General features: G+C 39.9%; 1 protein-coding gene across 1 annotated transcript in view; it reads right to left on the reverse strand.

Annotated features, from left to right (window-relative positions):
• Positions 1 to 25,128, reverse strand: part of ZC3H7B (zinc finger CCCH-type containing 7B) — a 1,999,702-nt gene that overhangs the window by 1,186,873 nt on the left and 787,701 nt on the right. The window contains exon 6 of the mRNA XM_044087097.1: positions 24,507 to 24,566. Coding sequence (XP_043943032.1) covers positions 24,507 to 24,566 — 60 coding nt within the window. The remainder of the gene's footprint in view (positions 1 to 24,506; positions 24,567 to 25,128) is intronic.

A 25,128-nucleotide genomic window follows, 5' to 3' on the forward strand; every position in this document is an offset into this window, starting at 1 on the left:
AGGTTTCTGTTACTGCAAAAATATCGATTTTCTCCATACTGAGGAATGTCTCGAGTGCATGTATTTTGAGGTTTAGACTTCTGGTATTGAGTAGCATTACCCTCAGTTTTTGGTTATTTGTGCTGTTTATGGAGTTGGGTTTGTCTTTTGAGCCTTGCCTAAAAAAGGCACTATGGGGGTGGCAAAAGCCTTGGCCAGTATTTGAAAGCCTAAGGGTGACAGGTGCAAGCCATCTCTGGCGAAGCAGCGTGACTTGTCGAGCATGTGATCCCAGGCTGACAGACGCTGGATCAACTTTGAACAACACCAATAACTTAGCCAATTGTTAAAACTGATCATTTTATCTTTATACCGTGGCATCATTCTTGGTGAGGGGAAGATGCTACTCAGGGTCAGGGTCATACCGGCATGGGCTACATGATCAGAGAGCTCCTCTATGTCTCTTTTCTGAAGTCCAGGTTGTTCACACCAACATGGACAATGACAGAGTCATATTTGTACTTGTTTTGGAGTGACCTGAGTGCTTGTGTTATGTGGCGGATCCTGGCACTCGACAGGCAGCTTACAGTAACTTTCTCCTTGTTCAGTCAAGTGAGTGGGATGTCAGTGTGCCTGACAATAGAGTCACCTATTACTAGTGTATTGGGTATGTGACTTAGCCTTAAGGGCTGAGATTGTGTGGCACACTGACTTAGTGAAGTATGTGATAAGTGGCGGAAGGTGGATGTTGCTTGGATGTCTGCTTTGGAGGTCTCTGTTGCTTTGGCAGATTTTTATTTACAGCCTCCGAGTATGTTTTTATGTATTTTTGTGTGTTGTTTGCTGATGCAGATATGACTGGTCTATGTGAGACTGGTAGTGTGGTGCAAGTGCTTTCCTTCTCCTCCTGACTGACTGTTCCAGTCTTGGGTTGAGAGAGCTTGGTCTCCAGTTTGGCTGTATAGTTGCATCTCTCACATACATTTGTGTTTGTTGGAAGGAGGAGAGGGTTGTCTGTGTATGAGGCAATTGTAACATTGCCTCAAGATGCCCAGATTCACCAGCTAGACTGGAGAGTACACCTGAAACTGCCCTTTGGACATGCCTGTATGGATAAATGAACTGTTTTACTGATTGTCCGGTAGGGACGAATAGGGAGCCTTGTACTACTGTATAGTAAAGGGGGGTGCAGTGGTGCAGTGCTAGCGTGTATTAGTGCTTACTGAGAGCTTAGAGCAAGTGCTAAACTGTAAAAGGAGGGTTAGAGTGCTTAAGTTGAGAGTTTGACTAGTTCCAAGAGAAAAATTGAAGAGCAGACTTCGTGGAGCCGGGAATACTTAAACCCTAGCTAACAGCTAACCGGCGCTGCGTGGTGCGCAAAACCGGGTTTTAAAGCAGGGAGATGAAAGAGATAGAAATTAGCCCAAAACAGCCAATAAACTACTAGTTGTTGGGCCGAGACCACTCCTCCAAGGACAGATAGGCTGCTCAAAGCTCCCCACACTCACTGGTGAACAGAGAAACTTCCTTCTATCCAAGTAAGGATATGGACAACACAGGAACGTGTACCACAGCCCTGAATTCAGCAGACCCTGAAGACTAGACTAGCTTATAAAAGGCAGGAAACAAGAATATTTTTTTTTCTTTTTTTCAAAAAAAATACAGTAAACTTACACAAAAACACTAAATGCTCAGAACAGGCTAGCACATTTGAGTGTGTAGCCTACAACAGTTAAACAGATAAATACAACACAAAAAAACAACTAAAACGACTTTAAAAGTGCAAACAGCAAAAATAAGTACAGTATACAGCAAAAATAGCTTTTTAGAGCACAGAAATGCTAGAAGATCGCGTTTTAGGTGAAATTAGCAGTCACAGGGAAAAAATGCAGAGAAAAAATAATCAGTTGAAAGTCACTCTTTTGTCACTCTGCTGCTTGTAGGACTCTGCAGGATACCACGAGGAGCTTTGCAGAGTTGTATACTATATGTTTAGTTTAAAAGTACTGCAAAAGTTTCATATTTTTTTCTTTTCCCAGCTGAAAATAGCTTGACTTTTGTTCGAGTTCATTACAGCTTAGCAAGTACATGGTAAATGCTTCTTTTTATCATGAAACCATGACAGAAAATTATGAACCTTGTACTTGCATGGAAGATATCTGAAATAAGCCTGCTGAAAGTAAACACATACCATGTCAGGATAACTTCATGAGAAATGTTTTAAGGTATCCTCCCATATGCATACCTTTTTATCTCTTTACTCCTTTCAGCCTTGGAAATGTGTGTATGTGTTTTATTATAAGTTGGGAAAGTTTTGAACTTTGCATAAACCATAGGATCACAGGAGGTTACTAGGCTAATGCTCCTAGGGCCCTTACAAGCTAGCTAAGTACAACCTCTGTTCCTAAGAATATCAGGGTTTTAAGTGGAACTAAGTCAACAACTACTACCTCTGTCCAAAAGGGACACAGATGAAACTACATGGGTGAATTTGCAGTTTCCCATCAAATCATCCAAATTATGCGAGGGGCTCTGCTTCACTTGAATTGGAAGTTTGTTCTAGAGGAGAGGCAGCCTTTGTGAAACATATGCAAGTCCAGTTGATGTCACATACTAGGTTGAGTTCCCTAGCGCGAGGTCATCTCATACCATTTGATTTTTCAATTAGAGCAGGATTTGAGATTGCTTGATATGCAAAGCAAACGTCACCTCTGAGTAGTCTGCAAGAAAGAGTATAGTGACAGTGATTTCAGTCTGTCACCATATGAAACATGCTGAAGACCCTGAATTTTCTTTGAAGAAACATTTGAGATCTTTACAGTTGCTGCAGGTGCCTGGTAAGGTACATGCCAAAGGCAGCACTGTGCTCTATTATTGGCCTGATGAGTGAGGAGTACAGGGGGCTTATAACCTCTTTTGTTCTGGATGCAATGCCCTTACTTATGAGGTGGGAGATGTAGAAAACCTTTCTTATCAGTGTGAAGACATGGTGGCCAAAGGAAAGGTTGCTGTCAACCTGTGTGCTCAAACCTCTCACTACTGACTGATGCTTAGGGTGTTGTTATTAATGCAGTAATCTGCAGGGACATCACCCTTGCCGAAGGAGATGATAATGCATTTTTTGCATTGAGTTTTAGCCCATGACTTTGGCACCAGTCGTTTGTTTGTGTAAGTCCCTCTTGTTGGATGTTGACATTGTTTGGGGACTTGATGACTGCACCCAGTTTGCAGTCACCTGCAAACTGTCAAGCCATAGGCCTTTTGGTTTAGCCTGCACATCTGAGACGTAAATTCCAAGCAATAGGAGCCCCAGCATAGATCCCTGTGGAACACCACTCGTTACGGGTCTGCTGGTGCAGGTACAGTCCCCTATTATGACTGTGTGCGTTCAATCGGTGAGCCAGTTTGCAACCCACCTGACAATATACGGGTTGATCTCCAGCTGAGTGCGTTTATCAATGATGCCGAAGTGGGGAATATTGTCAAAGGCCTTTGCCAGGTCCAAGTAGGTTGTATGCATGGATTTACCTTTGTCTAGGGCTTTGGTGACTGTCTCAAAGAAGTCCACCAAGTTCAAGAGGCAGGACCTCCCTTTAACAAAGCCAAACTGGGTCACGATGAGCGTTTGGAAGTCTCCTATATCTTTGTTAATAAGGTCCATGATTATTCTTTCCATAGCCTTGCAGATTAGGCTGGTCAGGCTTATAGGTCTACACTTCCCAGGGTCTGTGGAGGCAACTCCTTTAAGTAATGGGATCACTGTTGTTTTCCATTCAGCAGGCACAAAACCAATTGCTTAAACTGTGGTTAAAACGAGTACCCAGTGGAGCAGCTAGTTCCTGTTTTAATCCATTTAGAATGCAGCCTGGGATATTATAAGGTCCCATACAAATGAAAGGTAAAAAGTAAAAAATGCACCAAGATAACACACAGCAAAACGTTTAATCACAGCAAAGTACAAATTGGTAAGCGCTTTCACAACCGAAGTTGCTTCATCAGACACCACAGTAAAAAACTACTACTTCCTTGGTCCCTTTTTTAAAGGCTAGACATCTCAAGCATTAAGATTAGCCAAGTTCTTTCAAAATTAGTCTAATGTATTTAACTAGCTTTTAGTTTCCAAGTATTTTATTTAACTTTTTCCTGCCTAGTATTTTTCCATGTTTTATAATGATTTTATAAGTTTTTTAAGTGCTTTCTCATGTATAGTATTTGATTCCTTCTTGTACAATGTTTTTAAGCAATGCTTTTTTTAGTTTGAGCATGAGGCTTAATTGTTTTTCACTGCTACTTAATCATTGTGTGATTTTTATTGATTAATTGGCATTTTAGAATCTCTACTTAAACCTGTGCATTTTTTACTGTGGTGTCTGATGAAGCAACTTCGGTTGTGAAAGCGCTTACCACTTTGTACTTTGCTGTGATTAAACGTTTTGCTGTCTGTTTCTGCACCAAGGTTTTACCCATGGTTTCTTTGGTTTTCTGTTTAAGGTCCCATACAAGCTGTGTTTTTGGCTTTGGAGACGGCGCTTAGAACCTGCTCCTTGGAGACACTAGGTGGAGGGCAGGTGGTAGGGATGCTTTGGGGGATATGTGGCAGGGACAGGGGGGATAAACAGTTCTGTGGAATTTTTTAAGGTTTCTGACATAGCCAAAGCAGGCCTTATGGTTATCCTTAGCAAAGGAGGACAATTTGGATTCATAGTTAGCTTTAGAATGCCTTACTAGGTGTCTTATTTGAACTCCAAATCCAAGGCGCGCCAACACACCTTTCAAGAGCAATGGACTTATAAGCACCACGTTCAGTGACAGAGGTTACCCAAAGTACTTGACTGAACAAGTGCACAATGAGATTAAGGAGGCTAGACAGGAGAAATTGTTCCCTATTTTAGGAAGGGATACACCAACTGAGAACAGTAATCTGGCAAAGTTAGCAACACATAATCAACGTCCATGCAGTGACTTTCAGTCAGCTTTTACCACTGATTTTAGTGGGGATGCATATGCCATTAAGAACATTTTAAAAAGAGAGTGGTCTAGGTTTTCAAAATTATCGGACCTGAAAGGTATTAGTGGCACCCTTTTTACTTGTATTTTTAGAAAGGGACTGAACATTAAGAACCTTGTAGAAAGAAATCACAGGACAGAACCCAACTGGAGGAAAGTAGGGACATACAAATGTGGTAGATGCCCACAGTGCCCCTTTACTGCTCAAGGTGAAAGGGTGATGGTGGAAGCACGTGATCGCTATATTTTAGGGGTTAGCCACACTACATGTGATTCAATTGGTCTAGTACATGTTGCAATTTGTAAGGAGTGCCCTAGTTTCTATGTAGGGAAAACCGAGAGAACTTTAAAAAGACGGATATGTGAACATATGAGGGATATAAGAATCACAATAATGTCTTGTACAAACATGTGCTTAATTGCCCTTTAACTACATTTTTGTTCTTTGTACTTGAGGATGACCCTCGGGACATCAGAGGTAGCTTTTGGGAGGCCAAAACAGAGTACAGAGAGGTATATTGCCAGGTTATTTTAGAGGCCAATAGAGCCCCTGGACTCAATGAAAATATTTCCTTGGTACCAGTACTAAAGTTAAGGGCAGCAAGATTATAAGAGGGCATTTGGACCTGTATTATGTATTAAAATACAAAGACACAAAAATGTTTGTAAGACTGGCAACAACCTGTCAAGATAGATTTTATTGTATTAACGCTATTTCTTACAATTTGGTTTTGATATTTAATTAAAGTTTTATTAAACATATTAGGATTATTTTAAACAGATTTTAGAGAGAAAAAGTTTGAAGAAGTTGTGTATGTAATGATGTTTATTTATTTATTTATATATGTAGGACTTTCCTGCAAAGAGTTTTAGAACGTGGAGATTTTTAGAGGTGTGAAGTTTTAATAAATAAAGTTGGTTTTGTATCTTTAAATATTAGAGTGATTTAACTAATTAGTTGATTGTTTAACTGTTTAATGGATTATAATATTTAAAGGGTTTGTGTGTCTTTCCGGTTTGATGAAGTTGGTGACGAAAACGTAATTTGTTGAAGCGCTAATAAAACTAACTGTGGTTACAAACAGAGGTGGACGTTTTCTTGCAATTTTTAAGTCCATTGCTCTTGAAGGATGTGTTGGCGCGCCTTGGATTTGGTGTTCTTATTGTTTTTAGACCAAGGTGTTCCCTGGTATTTGTGGAGGTGTCTTATTTGCTTATTTAAGCAGAGGAGGGAATGCATCCAATTTGGAGCTGTTCCTTCCTGCTCTTAGACAGCAATTTCTTTCTCTTATTGTATAACCTGTTAATGGTGGATGTCCACCAGGCAGGCTTGTTCTTTCTTGAGGATCCTGTTTTGATCCCATCAGGTACCGCTGAGTCAGTACATTTGTATAGATGCTTACACAAGGCATTGGTGTAAATCCCAGTATGGGTGTCCATGTAATCAGTGAGGGCAGGGGCTATAAAGCTATTCATGCCATCACATTAGGCTGTAACTGGCTTTGGATAAGTTATTTAGTCTAGTTGCTGTTAATGGGGCCTCAGATGCTATTGTTACTTTTAATGAGACTGATGTATGATCAGACCTCACTAGAGACACACATGGGGTGGTGCAACAGTCACCCAAGTTAGTGAGCACTAGATCCAGAATGTTTGAGCTCCTTGTGGGGGTGTCAACCAACTGGTCCAGGGCACTGCCGTTGATCATGTCCAAGAAGCTTTGGACAAGTGTGTTAGTATTCATATAATTTACCAAATTTATGAATGGGTAGTTAAAGTCACCTAAAACCAGGGTGTCTGGTTGTATCTTGAGCAATTCAAGTAGATCCAAGTATGCAGTGTGGGTATCCTGGTTCATGGAAGAGGTCCTATAACTGGCAATAACTTGGAGAGGGGTCTTACATACAATAAACTGGACCTGGATTAGTTCACGGGAATAGTTTTGTTTAACCAGTTTAGAGGTGTATTTATCTTTGATGAATATTGATACTCCACCTCCTTTAGTTCTTGCACTTTCAGCTTGTGGCCTGAATTTGTGGAAAGCATTATAACCTGGTATGGCTGTGGTTCATTCTGCGGCCTTAAACCAAGTCTCTGTGACTGCACAGATGTCAGCATCTTCTAAGGTGAGGGCTGCTTCCAGTGAATGCAGTTTTAGGTTTAGACTGCTAACATTTAGCAGCATAACCTTGAGGTTGCTTTTTTAAGATATTTTTACGTCAAGAATTCTGTTGTTGTAACATTGCCTACAAAAGACACTATGGGGCAGGCAAGAGCCTTACCTAGTAATCAAAATCCCAGAGGTGACAAATGAAGACCATCTCTGGCAAAGCAGTTTGGTCTATTTACCGTGTCATCCCAGGCTGACAGGTACTTGATATCCCCTTAGAATAACACCAGAAACTAAGCCTACTGTTGAAGCCAATCATTTTTTGTTTATATTGTGTTATTATCTTAGGTGAAGGTAGTATGCTGCTCAAGGCTGGGGACATACCTGCCTGAGACACCATTCAGAGAGGTCAGTCATGTCTCTCTTCAGATAGTCCATTGAGGTATGTCTCAAGTCATTCACACCAACATGAACTATGATGGCATCATAACTTGTACTTGCTGTGGGGAGACTTGAGTGCATTGTGTGATCTGGAGGATCCTGGCACCCAACAGACAGCTGACCGTAACCATCTCCTTGTCCAGCCTGGTGAGTAAACATCTGTGTGTCTCACTATAGAGTTGGCTATGACCAAAAACTTGGTTTAGATGTGCTTTACCTTTGGAGCTTGTACAGTGAAACACTTGTACGTGTGGTTTTATGCATATTGAGTGCTGTAGGTGCTGTATTAGGTGTACCATGTTTGTGTTTTGGAGGTATCTGGTGTTTAGGTAAACTTCTGGTGAGCACCTCAGCATATGACAGTTTATGTGATGACAGTGTGGCTTGTGCAGGAGGTGTAATATGTGGGTGGACAACCTTTTCAGTGTCACTGTTCTGTGAATGAGAGAGCAAGGATTCCACATTCTTAGTGTATATGCATCTTTCACAAATTTCGCAAATTGAGCTTGAGTGGTTTAGAACTTGTGGGTTGTCAAGAGTTGTTGTTGTTGTCTCTTTCGGCTTTTCCCGGTTAGGGGTCACCACAGTGGAACTCCGGTCCACTAATGATTGGTAGTTGATTTTTATGTGCCAAGTTACCAGCCCTGACGCACAACCTTCAACGAAGGTACGCCCATTCACTCATGTCTTCACGCAGAAGAAGCTCTACTGAGAATCGAACCGGACAGCGTCTTACTGTGAGGCGACAATGCTACATGAGGCAATTTCTACACTGCCTCAGAAACCTATGTCAATCAAGCTGGCAGGAGAAATGGAGAAGAACTGACCATCCATAACACTAGTGGAAATTTGCTTACTTTTATGAGGAAAGATACGGTATAATTGAGGGACTTAATGCTGGGTCAATACTATTGGGGCTCTCAAGGGGTACGAGACAATTAGGGATTAGGAGATTTCAGTTAAAGTGTCACATTGTGTAGAAAGCCCAGCTGGGGTGATCTCCAAGCAGCTAAGTGCAATTTAAGGGACTCCTCAGTTGGAGCATGGGCAGCTTCTATGGGAAAATAAATCTACTATAGCTTTTGTGTCTATAACCGCCAATGGTTACCTCCACTGTGCAGTGCTGCGCGAAGGTGCACTACATGAAAACAGATGCCTCAGATTGCTCAGATGAGAATAGTAGAGCAGTGGCTGGTCACCAAACTCTGTGGAGTTGTGTTAAAATAGGTGCAAACCCACACAAAAGTGGGGTTTATGCAGCAATTATGAGAACCCTTTTTTAAAACAAGTTGAGCAATTTTCAAACAAGCTGGCCAATGGAAATGCTCAATACTGAGCCTTATTCCAACAATCTCCAGCTCAGTTTGTTTTTTTTTCTATTTAGAAGATATAAAAAGGCTTGTATCTTTGCATATGGTTGAATGTCTCTATTTTGAGATATTCAGTATCATACTATTCTAATAAACAATGCATTTGCATCCAGAATCTTTAACAGTCTGTCTACTGAACTAAATAGTTGTATGATAGTGGTGTTAACAAGTATGCCTTTTCAGCTGGTGCTGTGAAACGATTCTAACCAAGGTTTATTTCTTTTGGCTAACATCACTGAAGACTGTGGCAGGGATCTCTTCGACAAATACTGGGCACCCCTTGCAGTAAGTGTTTTTAACTTATATTTCGTCTTTGAGCTCCTGTGGGTTTCAGTGATGTAAAGGCAACTTTGGATTGTATGCACATTATTTATTGCAATGGTGAATACATTCTTTTAATGTTTAGATTCACAGTTGTGAGGTTTCATTACATTATATGCTACATGCCTGGTACTTAGACTGAATTGGATTTCAGACATAAATGCATAACAATAAGGGGTCCTGCAAGTAGTAGATGTGTATGTCTGACAGTTTGTATGAGTGCATATATATAATTAGGTGCATTCTCTGATACTAGAAACAAGTTAAATGACAAAACAGTGTACTACACCTTATATTATGGGTAAGTTAGGCAGCAAAATTATTGCACCATTTGTTGGTTCTCCAGCCCATTATACGTACCATATATGTGAGTAGAAATCTTGTCAGTACATAGCATACTTGCATAAACTAACTAAATCAAACTTAGATTTATGCCTGAAAATACAACTTTTCATAAAACTAAAATACTGCATTTACAAATACAATTTGAACACGAGGGTAATAAGATAAAAACTGAACAGTGGAATACTTATAATGATTGGTATATTGAAGCTTTAAAGAATCCACTATAAAGGGATTAAAAGATACAAATGACAATCTATTACAGGTTAAAGAACTTAAAAGCACAGTAAAAGTATGTAATACCATACCAACTGCTCCTTTGAATCCAGCCATTTTAAATGACCATACTACCCAGTTGGGGGGGGTCTTCTGGTGAAGATGGATAGCTTCCCTTCCTCCCTCATCGCAGAAACGAACAGGTCCTCCACTCGAGACAGAGGTCAGTCTGTTACCCTACAGAAAAGTTTATCTATACATGTCACTCCTGCACCTACAGACTCAGAATCAGCCTCACCCCCAGCCTGAACCTCCTGATACTAACCACCACACTACTTTGTCCTCTCACTTAGATGTCCAAGGAAGCATCTCACAACACACGATACTGTGGAATATCTGGGAAAGAAATGTGCATTTTACTCACCAAAGTACAAGACAGGTTGTGAAGAGCAGAGTGATAATTCTCTATATCCTCTCAGAGAAATACCACATCCAGATGGTACTATGGCATTAGTCCATAGTCCTTGGACACTTGCTGATTTAATATTCTATAGTTAAAATTTTTCTAAAATTAGTCAAGACCCACAAAAGTTTAAGGATGACAAACACTGTTATTCAAATATTAACTCACCTGGCAGATTTAAGGCAGTTGTCAAAAGCTGATATACATGACAAATTGAAAGTTGGATTGGCTTCAGCAGAGGACCCAAAATTACTCAACTGCTTAAGGGAAAAGGGTATTAATGGAAGCCGGAGAGAAGCTCTTAAAAGAAATTTTGACAATCTGTCCTGTTAAACCAAACTGGGATGAAATTACTGCATGTAAGCATATTAAAGGAGAAGCACCAGCTGATTACTTGAGCAGACTTGGGGAAATATTTTAAGCACATACTAGTATTGCAGATCCAATGGCAAATGCTAAAGCAGCTTTTAATTCTGCTCTTGTGCATGGATGTTTACTCATTGTGCAGGCATTAATAAAGCAAAACCAGGTCACCTGGCAGGAGGAGGAAATAGATAAGCTAATAAAATTTGCAGAGCCCTACATGGAAGTGCATAAAAAATGCAGAGATGCAGAAAACAAACCCATTCAACCATACAATTGCAAATAAAGATTTTTGAAAGAAGGGGTAGAGGCAGGGGCAAAGGTAGGCAAGGTAGACAAGGTAGAGGAGGAACGAATGTTCCACAAAATCAAACTGGGGGGGGGGGTTGTCAACTGTGGACAAATGGAACACTGGAAAGGAGAATGCATTCATCCACAACAGCAACAGCAGCAGCAACAAAATCATAATCCTGCCAGTATTTCTCTACCATTCCCAACCCCAGAGTGGCAGCAAATGTCAGGAGGAATGTACTGACAACACTCGGGGCTGGGGCTGTTGGTGGGGGCTGTGATGAGGTAAACTTAATACAGTTAATCCAAGTAGATCAAAAAGGACCTTTCAAGTTAAATGTTTCACAAAAAATTTTCTGTTTTTAATTGACACTGGTGCAACTCAATCTGTACTGAAAATAAGTGACCAAGATAACATTCCAGTATCATCTAAAAAAGTGTCAGCAATGGATGTCACCAACACTCACATTATTTTTCTTTTATTTAAACCTACTCCAAGCTCTTTAGGGCCGAATGAAAATAAGCATGCCTTTTTATTAAGTACCTCAGCTCCCGCAAACTTAATGGGCAGGGATCTGCTTCGTAAATTAGGATGTACTATTCTTTGCACTGCAAATGGTGTTTAATTGGATGTACTGGCCGAATCTGAAGTAGTAGTGATTGCTGTACTTAGTATTACTGAGGAAAGAACAGAACAGCCATGTTCAAGTGCAGACAACAGACTATTACAGCATGTTCCTGACATTTTGTGGACAAAACGTTCTAATGAGGTAGGTCTGTTAACATCTGCTATACCTGTGAAAATCTGTGTGGATCCTACAAAGCTCACATAGCACAGTATCCTTTAAAATGGGAGGCAGAACAAGGAAGTGAACATGTAACTGACTTTCAGCAGGGAATTACAGCAAAAACCCATTGTTGTTGTAATACTACCATTCTGCCAGTTAAAAAGCCAGGCAGAGATACATACAGGTTTGTGCAGGACTAAAGAGCAGAAAATCAGGTTGTCATCCCTTCATACCTTGTAGTGCCAAATCCAGCAACCATACTGAGTTGCATATCACGGTCGGCTACTTACTTTTCTGTAGGAGACTTACATTCAGCTTTCCTTTCCATCCCTATCCACCCAGACAGTTAGTATTTATTTGCCTTTACATATGGGGGAATTCAATATATGTGTCTACGACTGCAGACAGTAGCACAATGCTGCACTGGTGGTATAACAATCTTCAGCTTTGGTCCTAGGATACAAACTTACAGCTACACTTCCCATTGTGGTATCTGCACTGTTGCTAAAATCTAAAACCCAGCATTTCTTGGCTGCTACGTCGACGAAGTATGAGTTGCTGATCATTTCAAACCCTTCAATCACCATTCAGCAATGCCAGGTATTGAACCCAGCATCCCTCCAGCCTATGACAGGAGATGGTGAATCTCATGATCGTAGAATTATGACTAACCATGTGCTTTCAGCTAGACTCGATTTGAGAGATACTCCAATGGACAACGCAGAAATGGAACTGTTCATGAATGTATCATGTGGAAGAGAAAGAAATGGAAATCTTACTGCAGGCATAGCTATATTTAAGGAAAATACAATACTGTGTCAGGAAAGACTAAAAGGGGTTACTCTGCAGAAGTTGTTGAATTGATTGCATCATTAACCAAAGCCTGTAAAATAGCTAAAGATAAAATTGTGAACATTTATACTGACAGCCATTATGTGCTCAGGGTAGCCCATGAGTTTGGAGAATTGTGGAGACAGGATTTTTAACATTAGCAAGTAATGAGATAAAAAAATGGAAAGTTTCTAAAGGACTTATTAGATGCTTTCTTGTTACCAAAAGTTTTAACTGTACTTAAAGTGCACGCAGATATAAAAGGAGATACTGTTACTGTAAGAGGTAACCCAGCTAGCAGACTATGCAGCCAAATAAGCTGATGCTTTGAAGGGCACTACACATTTTGTTTTTTATCATACAAGAAAACTCAACAAAAATGACAATCCTTGCAATTTTAATAATTTAACTGCTTTGAAGAAGGAAGTTTCAGAGGCTGAGTAAAAGAGGTAGATCAGTGTGGACTGTAATAAAACAAGACAATTCACTATGAAGGCATCTTGATGTCAGGATAGTAGCACCTTTAGCTGTACTACCCTGTTTGGTAAGGGGCATACCACTTATCAAATCATACTGGTAAGCATGGACTTCTTAATCTTATTCAGCAGGACTGGTCTGCCCCTCTTTCTGTCTCTAGTTAGCCATTACGTAAATAATTGAGAGATCTGTTTGTTGCATAATATTGTACCTCCTATATAAACACCACCTTCTGCTTTACTCCACCATGGAGGCCTTTTCAAAATGTACAAACTGATTTTATATAGATGAAGAGGTATGCTACATTTTCATGTATAGATGAAGAGGTATGTTACATTTTCATATATTTTAGTTATTGTCTGTTTTTCTGCTTCACTGAAAGCCTATGCACGTGCCCAGTGTGATGCTGAAACAGTAGTAAAGAAATTGTTAAAGGAATTTGTTCCCCATTTTGGAGTACCCCACAGGATTAATTCAGACAGATATCTCCATTTTACTGCTGAAATTGCTACGAAATTGTATTATGTGTTTAAAATTTCTTTAGTTACATTGCCCCCACCATTCACAGTCATCTGGTCTTGTTGAAAGGTCTAACCAGACTCGTAAAATCAGAATTAGCAAAATTTGTAGTGAGATAAGACTGAAATGTCCACATGCTTTGCCTCTGGCTTTGATGAGTATGCGAGGAACCATAAACGCTACTCAAACTAAGCCTGCACGAAATTCTTATGGGCTGTCCCATGAGAATGCCACCTTCCCCACCAGTCAAACTGTGAACTGATGCTTACCGATGAAGCTTTGCTGAGCTACTGTTCAAAACTTGTTTTCATCTTGCACGCTTTCCATAAACACACCAAATAAGCCCTTCCACTACTAGCAACAGATCCCTGTCATAATTTACAATCAGGTGATTGTGTAAAGTTATTCCAATGCAAATCTTCTATGAAGCCCCAATGAAAGGGACCTCCTCTCTTCCTCCTAATTACCCGAACTACAGTAAAAAGTGTGCCAGAATACCAAACTGGGTCCACTCTTCACATTGCAAGAAAACCTGCTTGCCATCTCCTGAGTTGACAGGCAATGTGGCCACACCTTTTTCTGGTGATATCACTGAGTCTCCTGCTCCTGATCAACATGAGAGAAAACCCGTTTCTTCGAATGCTGCACAAAAATGCTACTGATTTAAAAATTTCCATCTGCTGGGCATGTGGATTTCTTCCCCATAATGCTAAGGGTGCATACCAATGTTACTTGCCCCTGTGCAACAAATCTAACTAGAAAAGCAAATTGCTGTAGAAAATTAAACTAGGCGTTATGTTACAGACTGAACTAAGAAAATATATTACCAACTGGCTGCATCAACACAAGGTGATACTTGTTATGCTAGAGAAGTGACTGTGCGAGTAGGTTACAGCAGCTGCAATAACACCTATGATGAGACTTTGAGCTTGGATTGAAGACCTATGACTGCGGGAAAGGCATGGGATATTGGACAATCATTATTACATATGTGGAGACCATACCTACCTCTAGTTACCCAGAAACTGGTCTGGTTGTCATGTGCGACAGATGACACCAGCTACATTTTATTCTTTCTCTACACCTGCTGGAAGGTCACAAAATAAGAGAACCAAACTTACTGCTGAGCAAGCAGTAGCTTTCTTTTCTCTGCAGTAATGCATACTATGAACTATGCATGAAGTGAATCAGTTGTCCCTTATATTAGCTGAAATGGCTAATAAGACATCAAAAAACATTCGCACGGCAAATACAGACTTGTCTGAAGTCTGAGTCACTGCCTTACAAAACCAAATAGCTCTTGATTATGTACTGGCCTCGAAGGAAGGCATTTGCCATCTGATCATTAAATGGTGCTGCACGTTTGTTTCAGACTTTCATGATTTACAAGAAAAAGGTGGCTGACTTTATGAAACAACTGGCTATTAATACGGCTAAACTTGAGTCTGGTTTACCTTGTTTGGGTGGTTGGTTAATATATCTGGAAACACTGGTATCAGTACAATGCAAAATATAATTACTTTTGTTATAATCGTGCTTTTCACAGCTCTTGTGCATTCTGTTATTAAAAATGTATTAGTAAGTTGTTTTATGAGAAAAAGTGCACATGTAATGGTTGTCATACCTAACAAAAACATCCCACAGCTTACGTGCTTGACAAAGATATGATTCAAAATAATCCAGGACTGTGACGCTTTATAGCATTAGCAGGGGAACAGTAATGGATATATTTCTTTAATGCTTATTTTAATATACTTTTAGTTAAAAACTACTGCAACTGATTCATATTTTTATTTTCCCATCTGAATAGAATAGCTTGATTTTGTAAGAGTTCATTAGAGCTTAGCAAGCATTGGTGCAGTGGTTAGCACTGTCGCCTTGCAGCAAGAGGTTCTTCAGTTCGACTCCTGGCTGGGGTGCCTTCTTTGTGGAGTCTGCATGTCCTCCCTGCATTCAAGTGGGTTTCCTCTGGGTGGTCCAGTTTCCTCCCACATCCCAAAGACGTATCTGGAGAGTTTCTCCTCGGGCCTCCACTGGAAATGGGCTGTGTCCCAGATGGACTTTCCCAGTAAACAAATGTTAAATAAATAAATGTAACCATGAAAGAAACTTATGTACCTTATACTTGCAAGGAACATATCTGTGATAAGCCTGCTGAAGGTAAAAACATAAAACATGTCATGATAGCTTAAAACATTTCTCATGCTATCTTTCCATATGCATACCTTTTTATTGGTTTACTCCTATAAGCCTTGGAAATGTATGTGTTTTATCACAAGTTGGGAAACATCTGAACTTTCTATGAGCCACTATGCTTTTCTTCTGTTTAGAAGATATAAAAAGGCTTGTATCTGTGCGTATGGTTGAATGTCTCTATTTTGAGAAATTCTGTATCATACTATTCTAATAAAACTACATTTGCATCCAGAATCTTTGACCGTCTGTGTATTGAACTGAATAACTGCATGATATTATGTGTTAACAAGTATTCCTTTTCAATACTCTTCATGGTACTAGAGAAAGTGTGCTGGGTGGAAGCATACTTGGTATCAGCTGCTGTTACTGTCCTCCTTGCATCTCCATTCTCTATGTGTAGGCTTGGATCTTGAAGTTAAACATCTTTGGACCATGGAAGGGAACAGTCATGAAAATAACCTTTAAACCTTGGCCAAATATGAGAGACACAGCCAGGCATGACAAGAAACAGCAATATCACTGCCTGGTAGCACCCCCTGCCACATTAAAAGAGACACAAATAACAAGGGTGTTCATGACCAGTGTTGCTAACAGAGACAGTAGCTTTTCCCTATTAAGTCCTTCAGCCTACTGCAACAAGGTAGAGGTCATCACATCAATGTCATGGGAAACTCTATTCCATAGCCCCAAATGATGATGTATAAATTCTTTTTTCCAAATCATTGTTGGATAAACACTTTACCATACAGAAGAGTATGAGATGGAGCAGTGGGAGTCATTTTATGAGCCACTGCAAAAACTATGAATCCCCGACAGAAACGTAGGACTTCTAAAAACATTCAAGACCTACCAGCCTTTCTGGAAGCAGATCCATTGTGTCAAGAGTCGTCCATATAACTTAGCACTATAAGAAGGTCAAACATAGGAGGGCCACTCATTAAGATTTCTTGGTGCAGAAAAAGGCTCTTTGGAGAACTTTTTTAGAAGATAGTGGGTTAGTGGACCATTTTCACCTTCTGGCACATAATCTCCAGCATATTTCCCCTAACGAAGGGTCACTGAAGAGGATGAAAGAGAAACAATGTCCTCTCTACTGTCAGTTGCATCAGGAGTTGGGGACTTGTGGAGCACCCTGTTGCACAGTCTCTTCCTCTGAGGTCCTACTGACAACAACTCTCCCAAATGGAGGTCAGCAGGAATTAGATTTTATAAGGTGGGACCTATCAGAGGCAATAAAACACCCATCTGACTTGACTTTAGGGTAATCACTGCTTCAAGCACCAGTGATAACAAAGAAGTTTCTAAATGCCTGATGTGCAACAAAGTCAAGAACATTTAGGATTTTTTTGCTTAAAAGTGTTTGAATAGATAGTTTATTTCCCAAACAGACATGAGAATTTTTTGTCAGGTATATAGCAAATGCTGGAGTTATGATGGAAAAGAGAGAGGCAACTGGGAACATATGTGATATGGAAATGTAATAAGATGACATTTAAAAAAAAATTCCCAATAGAGTGTTTTGTCAGAAATGTTGAGGGAACAAATTGCAACAAAGGAAATGACTCTTTTGAGCTTGAACATAGGTTTAAGTTACCTAGATACAATAAGCCATTACAAAGTTTAATGCTACTGTATCCAAAAAGCTTTTACTAGAAAATGGAAATCAAAATCTAAACCAACTATAACTGAAAGTAGTGAATGTTGCAAAGGTAGTAAGAAATGAGATTCTTAGAAAAAGAAAAGAGCAAATTACACAGAAGTCAGTGGAAACTCTGGGAACAAAACATGCAGAAAAATGTTCAGGTGGAGGAGTGAAGTTTAAGGGAAGGAAGGAAGGCAATGAACAATTTATGGAATGTAGGAGTGAATGGTAATTGTGAAAAAAGGAAACATGCATACTGCATAAAAATATTACAATGGTTTATTTTATTTTAGAGTAATGTATTGTGCACCTGTGTCTTTATTTTAGTTAAGATTTAATAAAGATACTTGTAGAGAAGGAATGGAAGCACTAGCCTCATCCTGACCAGGAGAATCACAGATCCCAGCCAATCATTGCTGTGCTAACATAACTGCCTTCACCACCCTGGCACAGTCTAACTATGCAATAACGTAAGTGACACCCTACCTTAGTGTTGGGAACACTGGGGCCAAGGGCACTGAAATAACCTTAACCTTCCTGTCAGCCATCAAGAATAGAAGAAAGCGATCTACTGGTACAGCATTAGGATCAATTAACCGTGAAATGGACAGTCCACAGTCAGCAACACCAACCACTAAAAAATTAAGGTCTAAAAGGCAGATGCTCCAGACTTGGATGGAAGCCACCAATGCTTTTTATACCTTTTGCACTACCTGACCCCAAATGTCAAAGTTTTTGGCTGCAGACACAAACATGAGGACAATGAAAAAAACAGGATCTTTTAAGGTCAAAGGAAGGCAAATGCTTGGAGTCAACTGAGGCAAGGCTGAGACAAACTGAAGTGTGGGTAGCAAGAGCTCAAGAATACAAGATAAATTTAAGCTAATCCAGGGCTGACCTCTTTGCAAATATCACCACTACACAATGGCTTTCCCCTAAACAAAACAAATGTTTAGCATGACACTATGTGGCAGTATTTTCTCCCTGCAATAACACTTCTAAAAACAATGCTTCATATTTGCGAGGAGTGAGCCAATCTTTGGTGGAAAGTGTTAGCCAAAGCCCAATCCAAGTGGGCATTCCCAAAAGGCAGAAACTAACCAAAAAAAAAAACAGAAAAAGCTACAAAAAACAGAAAAAAAAATTCAAAACAAACCAAGACACACCCACCTTTGCAGAGGCTCTCAATAAAAATCTACCCAACCAATAGAGGCCTCCAAGGCAGAAACGTACTCTACCACCACAACACAACACTAATCACGAGACACAATTCTCCTAAACAAGATGCAACTCAACCAAAGCCCCTAAGGGGAAACAGCATACCTAGCACAGTAATCATAGGTGACTCGATAGTGAGGCACACTGATGTCCCCACTCACTAGGTTGAATAAGGAGAAAGCAACAGTCAACTGCCTGTCAGGTGCCAAGATCTGCCACACAACGCACGCACTCAGGTCCCTCAACAACGGGTACAAATATGACTCTTTCACTGTACATGTGGGTGTGAATGTCCTGAGACATGCCTTCCTGGACTACATGAAAAGAGACATGGAGGAGCTCTTGGATTATGTAGCCCAGGCAGGTATGACCCCAGCCCTGAGCAGCATCCTACAATCACCCAAAATAATATCACAGTACAAGCAGAAAATTATTGATTTCAATTGGCTAAGTTAGTGGTGTCACTCTAAGGGGATCCAGTACCTGTCTGCCTGGGATGACATGACTGACGGACCTTGATGCCTTGCCAGAGATGGCCTGCATCTGTCACCCCTAGGCTTCCAGATACTGGCCAAGGCTCTTGTCACTCCTATAGTGCCTTTTTTAGGCTGTGTTCCAAAGACCAAATTACCACCATAACAACTACAAACTAATGCAATCTGCGGGTCATGCTGCTCAATGCTAGAAGTCTAAATCTCAAAATGCAGTCGCTCGAAGCACTCCTTAAAATGGAGTGCATCGACATCTGTGCTGTAACAGAGACCTGGTTCAAAGCAGCAGAAAGCACCCCTGAACTACCAGGCTATAATTCATTCAACACCTTTCGGCCCCAAAACTTGACCAAAGCTCCAAAGGTGGTGGTGTTTTCATATTCATAAAGGATGTGCACACCTCCAGACTGGTAGCCCAAAATAAAACATCAGAGATACTTCAGGTGTAGCTAACATTGGGTAAGACAGCGATTCAGGTTGTAGCCTGCTATAGGTCCTCAACCATGTCCCAAGACTCACACTCTACATTACTAAGCACCCTGGAGAATATTTGGGTCCAACCTCTCTCATACTGGGCGACTTCAACTACCCCTCCATTAACTGGGAAAACTACTCATGTACCAATCCACTTGCCCAATGTTTCCTGGAATTCATTAATTCTAATGCCCTGGACCAGCTCGTTCTTACCCCCAGCAGAGGTAGCAACATCCCTGACCTGGTCATTACTAACATGAGCGACCATTGCTCTACACCAATAGTCAACTCCTCCCTGGTTAGATCCGTCCACAAACTAATCACCTTGGAAATCCACATCCCCTCCTACCCCGACCCCCACCCCTAAGGTAACCACCATGAAAAACTTCTCCAAAGCTAACTTTGGGCTCCTTAAAAACAGAGGTGGCTAACTTCATGGCACCCATGCAAATGGAGAATAGTTGCATGACCACCGAATCATACACCAATGCACTGTACAAACATGTACACAAATGCATGGATCGCGCCATACCCAACAGAACCAAGACACTCTCCTCCAAAAAAAAGGAAGCCAATTTTGTAGTTCTCTGCCATAAACAAACTCTACAACAGAAGGAAGAAACTGATGTAGAATAAGGTGAAGTCCCAAAACTGGAAAAACTCCCTTTATCAGCCTCAACAAAAAGTTGAGATCCCTCATCAAATCCTCTAAAGCTAGCTATGAAAACAGAATTGCAGCAGATAGTAAAGACAACCACAAGGCCTTCTGTAGTTATGTAAAGAATCTCCATGGCAATACCCAGATTTGCTCTGAGCTACTGCACAATGGTACCTCCTATATCAAGCCAACAGATATTGCCAATATACTGGCCGAAAGATTCAGTGTCTCAACCTCTTTGCTCAAGAATTCTGGACAATGCCAACAATAATGGGGGGGGGGGGGCAAACACCCTAAATCAGGGACAATTTTTAAATATTATCCAAATTCACTTAAAGGTTAACACTGCAAGAGGGTTTGCATCAAGATTCTTTTTCCAAACAATAAATAATATGAAACTATAATGGTTGGATTTACTAACCAGCTGTAGTCCTCAGAGTTTTACCCCCCCCCCCAAAAAAAAAATATAACTTTTCTTTTGACATTCTGAACATCAAGGGCAGTTAAGAAATGTGTAGTGAGGTATCTAGGCTGCAGTCAGTGAATAAAGTGTCTGTAGTTACTGGCTAGCTATATTTCTGTTTGTCTGTGTATGGCTATGCATCCAAGTTTCTGTACATGTCAGAGAGACTCTACCTCTGCAAGTGGTGTGTTTGTGTGTGTTTATAAACATTATTAAATATGTTCAACAACAAATACATATCATACAGTAACTATAAATCATTAAGCAAAGGGACTATTTTACATAAAAACTATAAAAATATATGCAAAACAAATTAACAGGCACTCCATTTTTAAGTGTAACAATACCCTCCAGAGTGCGTGTTCTAGGAAAATAATAAATCTTCTGAGGTGGAGAAGTCCTCCACCTGTAGCATCTGTTCTCACAGCAACCACTGGGCAGTCTGTCTTTTTCCCAATAATGCCCATCTGCACGCCCACTGGGAAAACACCTTGACCACTGCATGAAATGGCAGTTAACATTTTAGTTTACATTCACAACATTCCTTAACTTCCATGAACTTCAATTTTTGTATCAAAGTTGTTTCTGAAAAACAATTCATATAGCTTGGTCAGCCCTCAACTGTACACTTTTTTAAGGTCACCATATCTACTGCAGAACTTGATCCTCGTTATACCATGCAAAAAAAAAACTGCTTGAAAATCACTCCAGGCTTCCCAATGTTTCTCTTCAGCAACAGCCAGTGACAACGGATGGACTTTGTCAACTTCCATTGACTTCTTAGAAAGACAATTCAAAACAGCCAACCTAGTTTCAATTATTTCCAAGCAGTCTGAACCAGCCTCAACTTCCAAAACTCAACTTACTATCATATTTTGTCTATGCACCTTATCCTCTACAGTAACCAGCTACTGCTCTATATGAACGGCCTATTCATTAGCCTAGCCCCTTTATTCAGTTTATCACAAAAATCCCTGTTTCAGAGGCAAGATGGCATCATATTGCTCTTGCAATTATTAAAAACTAACATTTTCTGAATATCTGATTGCTTGGGATACACTAGAATTTTATAGCAAATTACGTATCACTACAACCTAAGGTTATTCCAACATCCATTCACCAAATCTTCAATTTGTTTTTCTTTACAATTTCTTTGCATTCTGACAAAATCAAACCCATTCAGTTTATCATACCCACATCCTCCTCAGTTATCACTTCTTCCATTTTTCCTAATTTCACTAGCGGTGTAAACGCAGACTGCTTACTTACACTAATAAAATAAAGCAACTATAGTCCCCTTTGCACCCCATAACTACATTTGTAGCCATCAAAATGTTGACATTCTTCTCCAGCTCTCCTATAACTAGCACTAACTTGTACCTTTTACCCTTTTCACCACAGCTTCTCATTATCCTTTTCTGACTAGTAAATTTCTTGAAGGGCTACCACTTCTGCCCATACCCCCCTTACACAGATCAAAATTCTCTCCTTCTCTTAACAGGACTGGTAGGCCCACTAACATTCCAACTTAGCATCTTCAGTATTACCATACCCCATTTTAAGTCTGTCCACTTAAAGTTGTATATGGCATGGCATCTTATGGTGCCAGTGATCACCTGCCTAGCATTTTCCTATGTTCCTATGTGATTTTTGTTCACTCTAATTTTTGGGGTGATTCCCAACTTCATCCCCTGCAGCCGGACATCTCACTTTCTCTCCAGTGCCCCCTCTCATGCCTGCCTATGCCACTTCCTCCTATTCAGCTCTTTATCATGCCTTGCCTGGTGTCCCAAATGCCTCTATTCTCAAAATCTTCATTTCTTGCAAACATTCATCAAAAAATAAACAAACTAATATAGAACTGCATAAATCCTAACTAAATCCTAACAAAATCCAATGAATTATATACAAATTTAATCCTTCAAATATGGAAAATACAGCTTTATATTTAGTGATCACCCTGAGCCTTGACCAACTTTAATCTAGTGAGTGCCACAACCATTATCACTTCTGAGACTAGTCAGTGCACTCACACAGCTCATTAATTACATAGCTGTGCCTTACAGAATTTACAGTACGCCCCAACAAATCCTATTTCCCACTCTTTTTCTTTCATGTTGTCATATCTTGCTAGCACCAATACCATGGTCAAATTGAGTTTTTATCCATATAGTAGTTGTTTACATCCTGCTTCCTCTATGTAATCATTAAAGCTTTTGTTCAGAACACTCAGTTGTTCCACTATTTAACTAGACCAACACAGAAATAGCATGAGTGTGAGCCCTTCACCAAGGATATTTAAACATCACTCGGATTCACTTCACTTAAAGGTCAGTGGTCTAACAGATGTTATACTAATAAGCCCTTTCAGTGTAACCATTTGTATGGTGCCCTGACATTCACCACTGTTAACTAGTTGGGAGCCTTACTGGTTTACCAAAATCCGGTGTTTCAAGTGGAACACAATACAAAAACCCTATTAAACAAAATCAGGAATATATGCAGTGACAGTTGAAAGCTATAAATCAGTTCTCATATTTTAACTCATCATGTACTAGCATTATCCCACTTCACATTGCATGAGATCTTTAAGTACTATCCCCAGTTTTTGCCTAGCAGCCCACAATCACAGTATCTTCAAAAGGCTGTTGCATTTTAAACACCAAATACTTCAGCATTCCAATTACACAAGGTAGAAATATCTAAACTTTAAAGCAACTAGAATAATATGTGGATCTTTGCGACATGTAAACTGCCTTAGCCCCAGTACTAGAAGACCATGTAGGAGCCAAATGGGAAGGAGTAATGTATATAATGCAGGTATACAAACTCAATATCTTTAAAAGTCATGCAACAAGACATGCAGGGAAATATTAATGTGCTCCACCCACTAGGAAAATTACAGGTAATTACAATGTTCCCCGCAAAGCTAGGAAAACTTGCACGTTTTCACTCTAGTTAGTTAACCCCCCCCCCAAAAAATGAATGAATAATTAAATAGCAAATGCATATAATAGTTAAGGTTATTTATTTAGCTGGGTAGCACAAAAAGTGCAAGTGCCTTTTATCAGGGGCAACAGTGGAGCACCATCTGGTTAATAGATTTGTTAGCAGTCACACAGCAAACAAGAGACTGAGGAAATCAAATTCAGGACTGTGATATGAAGATGGCTACTGAAAAACCCAAGGGTCCCAATAAAACTGTTACAAGAGCTCTGGGCAGAAAAAAAAGAGATGTGTAGAGGCTTTACACAACACATTAGAAATTCCCTCTCTAATACCAGATGATGAGAATGAGGATGGACAATCCATCTTCAGACATCTGCTCTTCAGCAATGAGAGGTCAAATGGTTAAAGCGGGATCTCAATCAAAATAATTTCCTGATGCAGACTAAACAAGTAAAATGCTGAAATGGTACACACACACACGCACGCACTCACGCACCCACACTCCCATGATGAACATGACAAAAGATTGAAAAAGTTCCTACAAACTTAAGACAGTACACTGTACAAACACTGTAAATAATAGTATAGCTGGCACAATGCCTTCAAATAAATTTTCCTTCAACATCCAAGTACTTTTTCAGACCAAAATGTTAAATTTGTGGGAACAACTTCTAGAAGCCTGAAGAATTTTAACAGAAACGTAACTTTAAATGAATCTTTTCTAACTTCAGCTGCTTTTAATATTGTATATATTTGTCTTTCATTAATATGTACTTGCTTTAGTCAAGAAATTACAGTTCAAGTTCAGAGGTCCCAATTAAAAAAAAAATCGCCCTATAAGACACATTTTGCAGCTATGGTAAAGCATTTTTCACAGAAAATAAACAAAAGGTTTACCTGAGTTTCTAACATTGAAGATGAATCATTATCAACAATTCCAAGTGTTTCCAGTTCATTCTACAAGAAAATATTAAAAAAAAAGTTTAAGCTAGGAAAAAATCAAGTAGCGCAGATAAATGACATTTTGAAAAATAGATACATTCCACAGATCTATTGCCCATTAAATCAAATGCTACAGACACATTCCATCAGCTCTACTATGCATTATGTAATCTATTACCACTGAAAATGTATATTTATTAAAACTGACCACTGCAGGCACAGCCCAGATGGAAGACAAATTTCAAAGTGACTTATTACTATTCTCCTGTGAAGCATCCCAGCCTATTACATCACTATCAGAAACAAACAAACTGCATCCAGCCACATCACTTAGTTACAAAAGATCAATGTTTTATCAGTTTGTTTTTAATACTCTTGAATGCCCCAAAACCACATCTCCCACTGGCACCCATGGACTCACAGAAGCACTGCTCCCAGCAGACTTGTTATCTCTTTATCCTTCTGGTCCTTATGAAACATTCAGAGTAAACTTCCACTGATGTTTTCTTCCACTTGCCCAAAGCACTCTACACTGTGGTCACTGTTTAGACATCAAACTGAACAGTCAAGGAATATC

This window comes from Protopterus annectens, chromosome 1.part1, assembly GCF_019279795.1.
Source record: "Protopterus annectens isolate FY-2018-M chromosome 1.part1, PAN1.0, whole genome shotgun sequence".
NCBI lineage: Eukaryota > Metazoa > Chordata > Ceratodontiformes > Protopteridae > Protopterus > Protopterus annectens.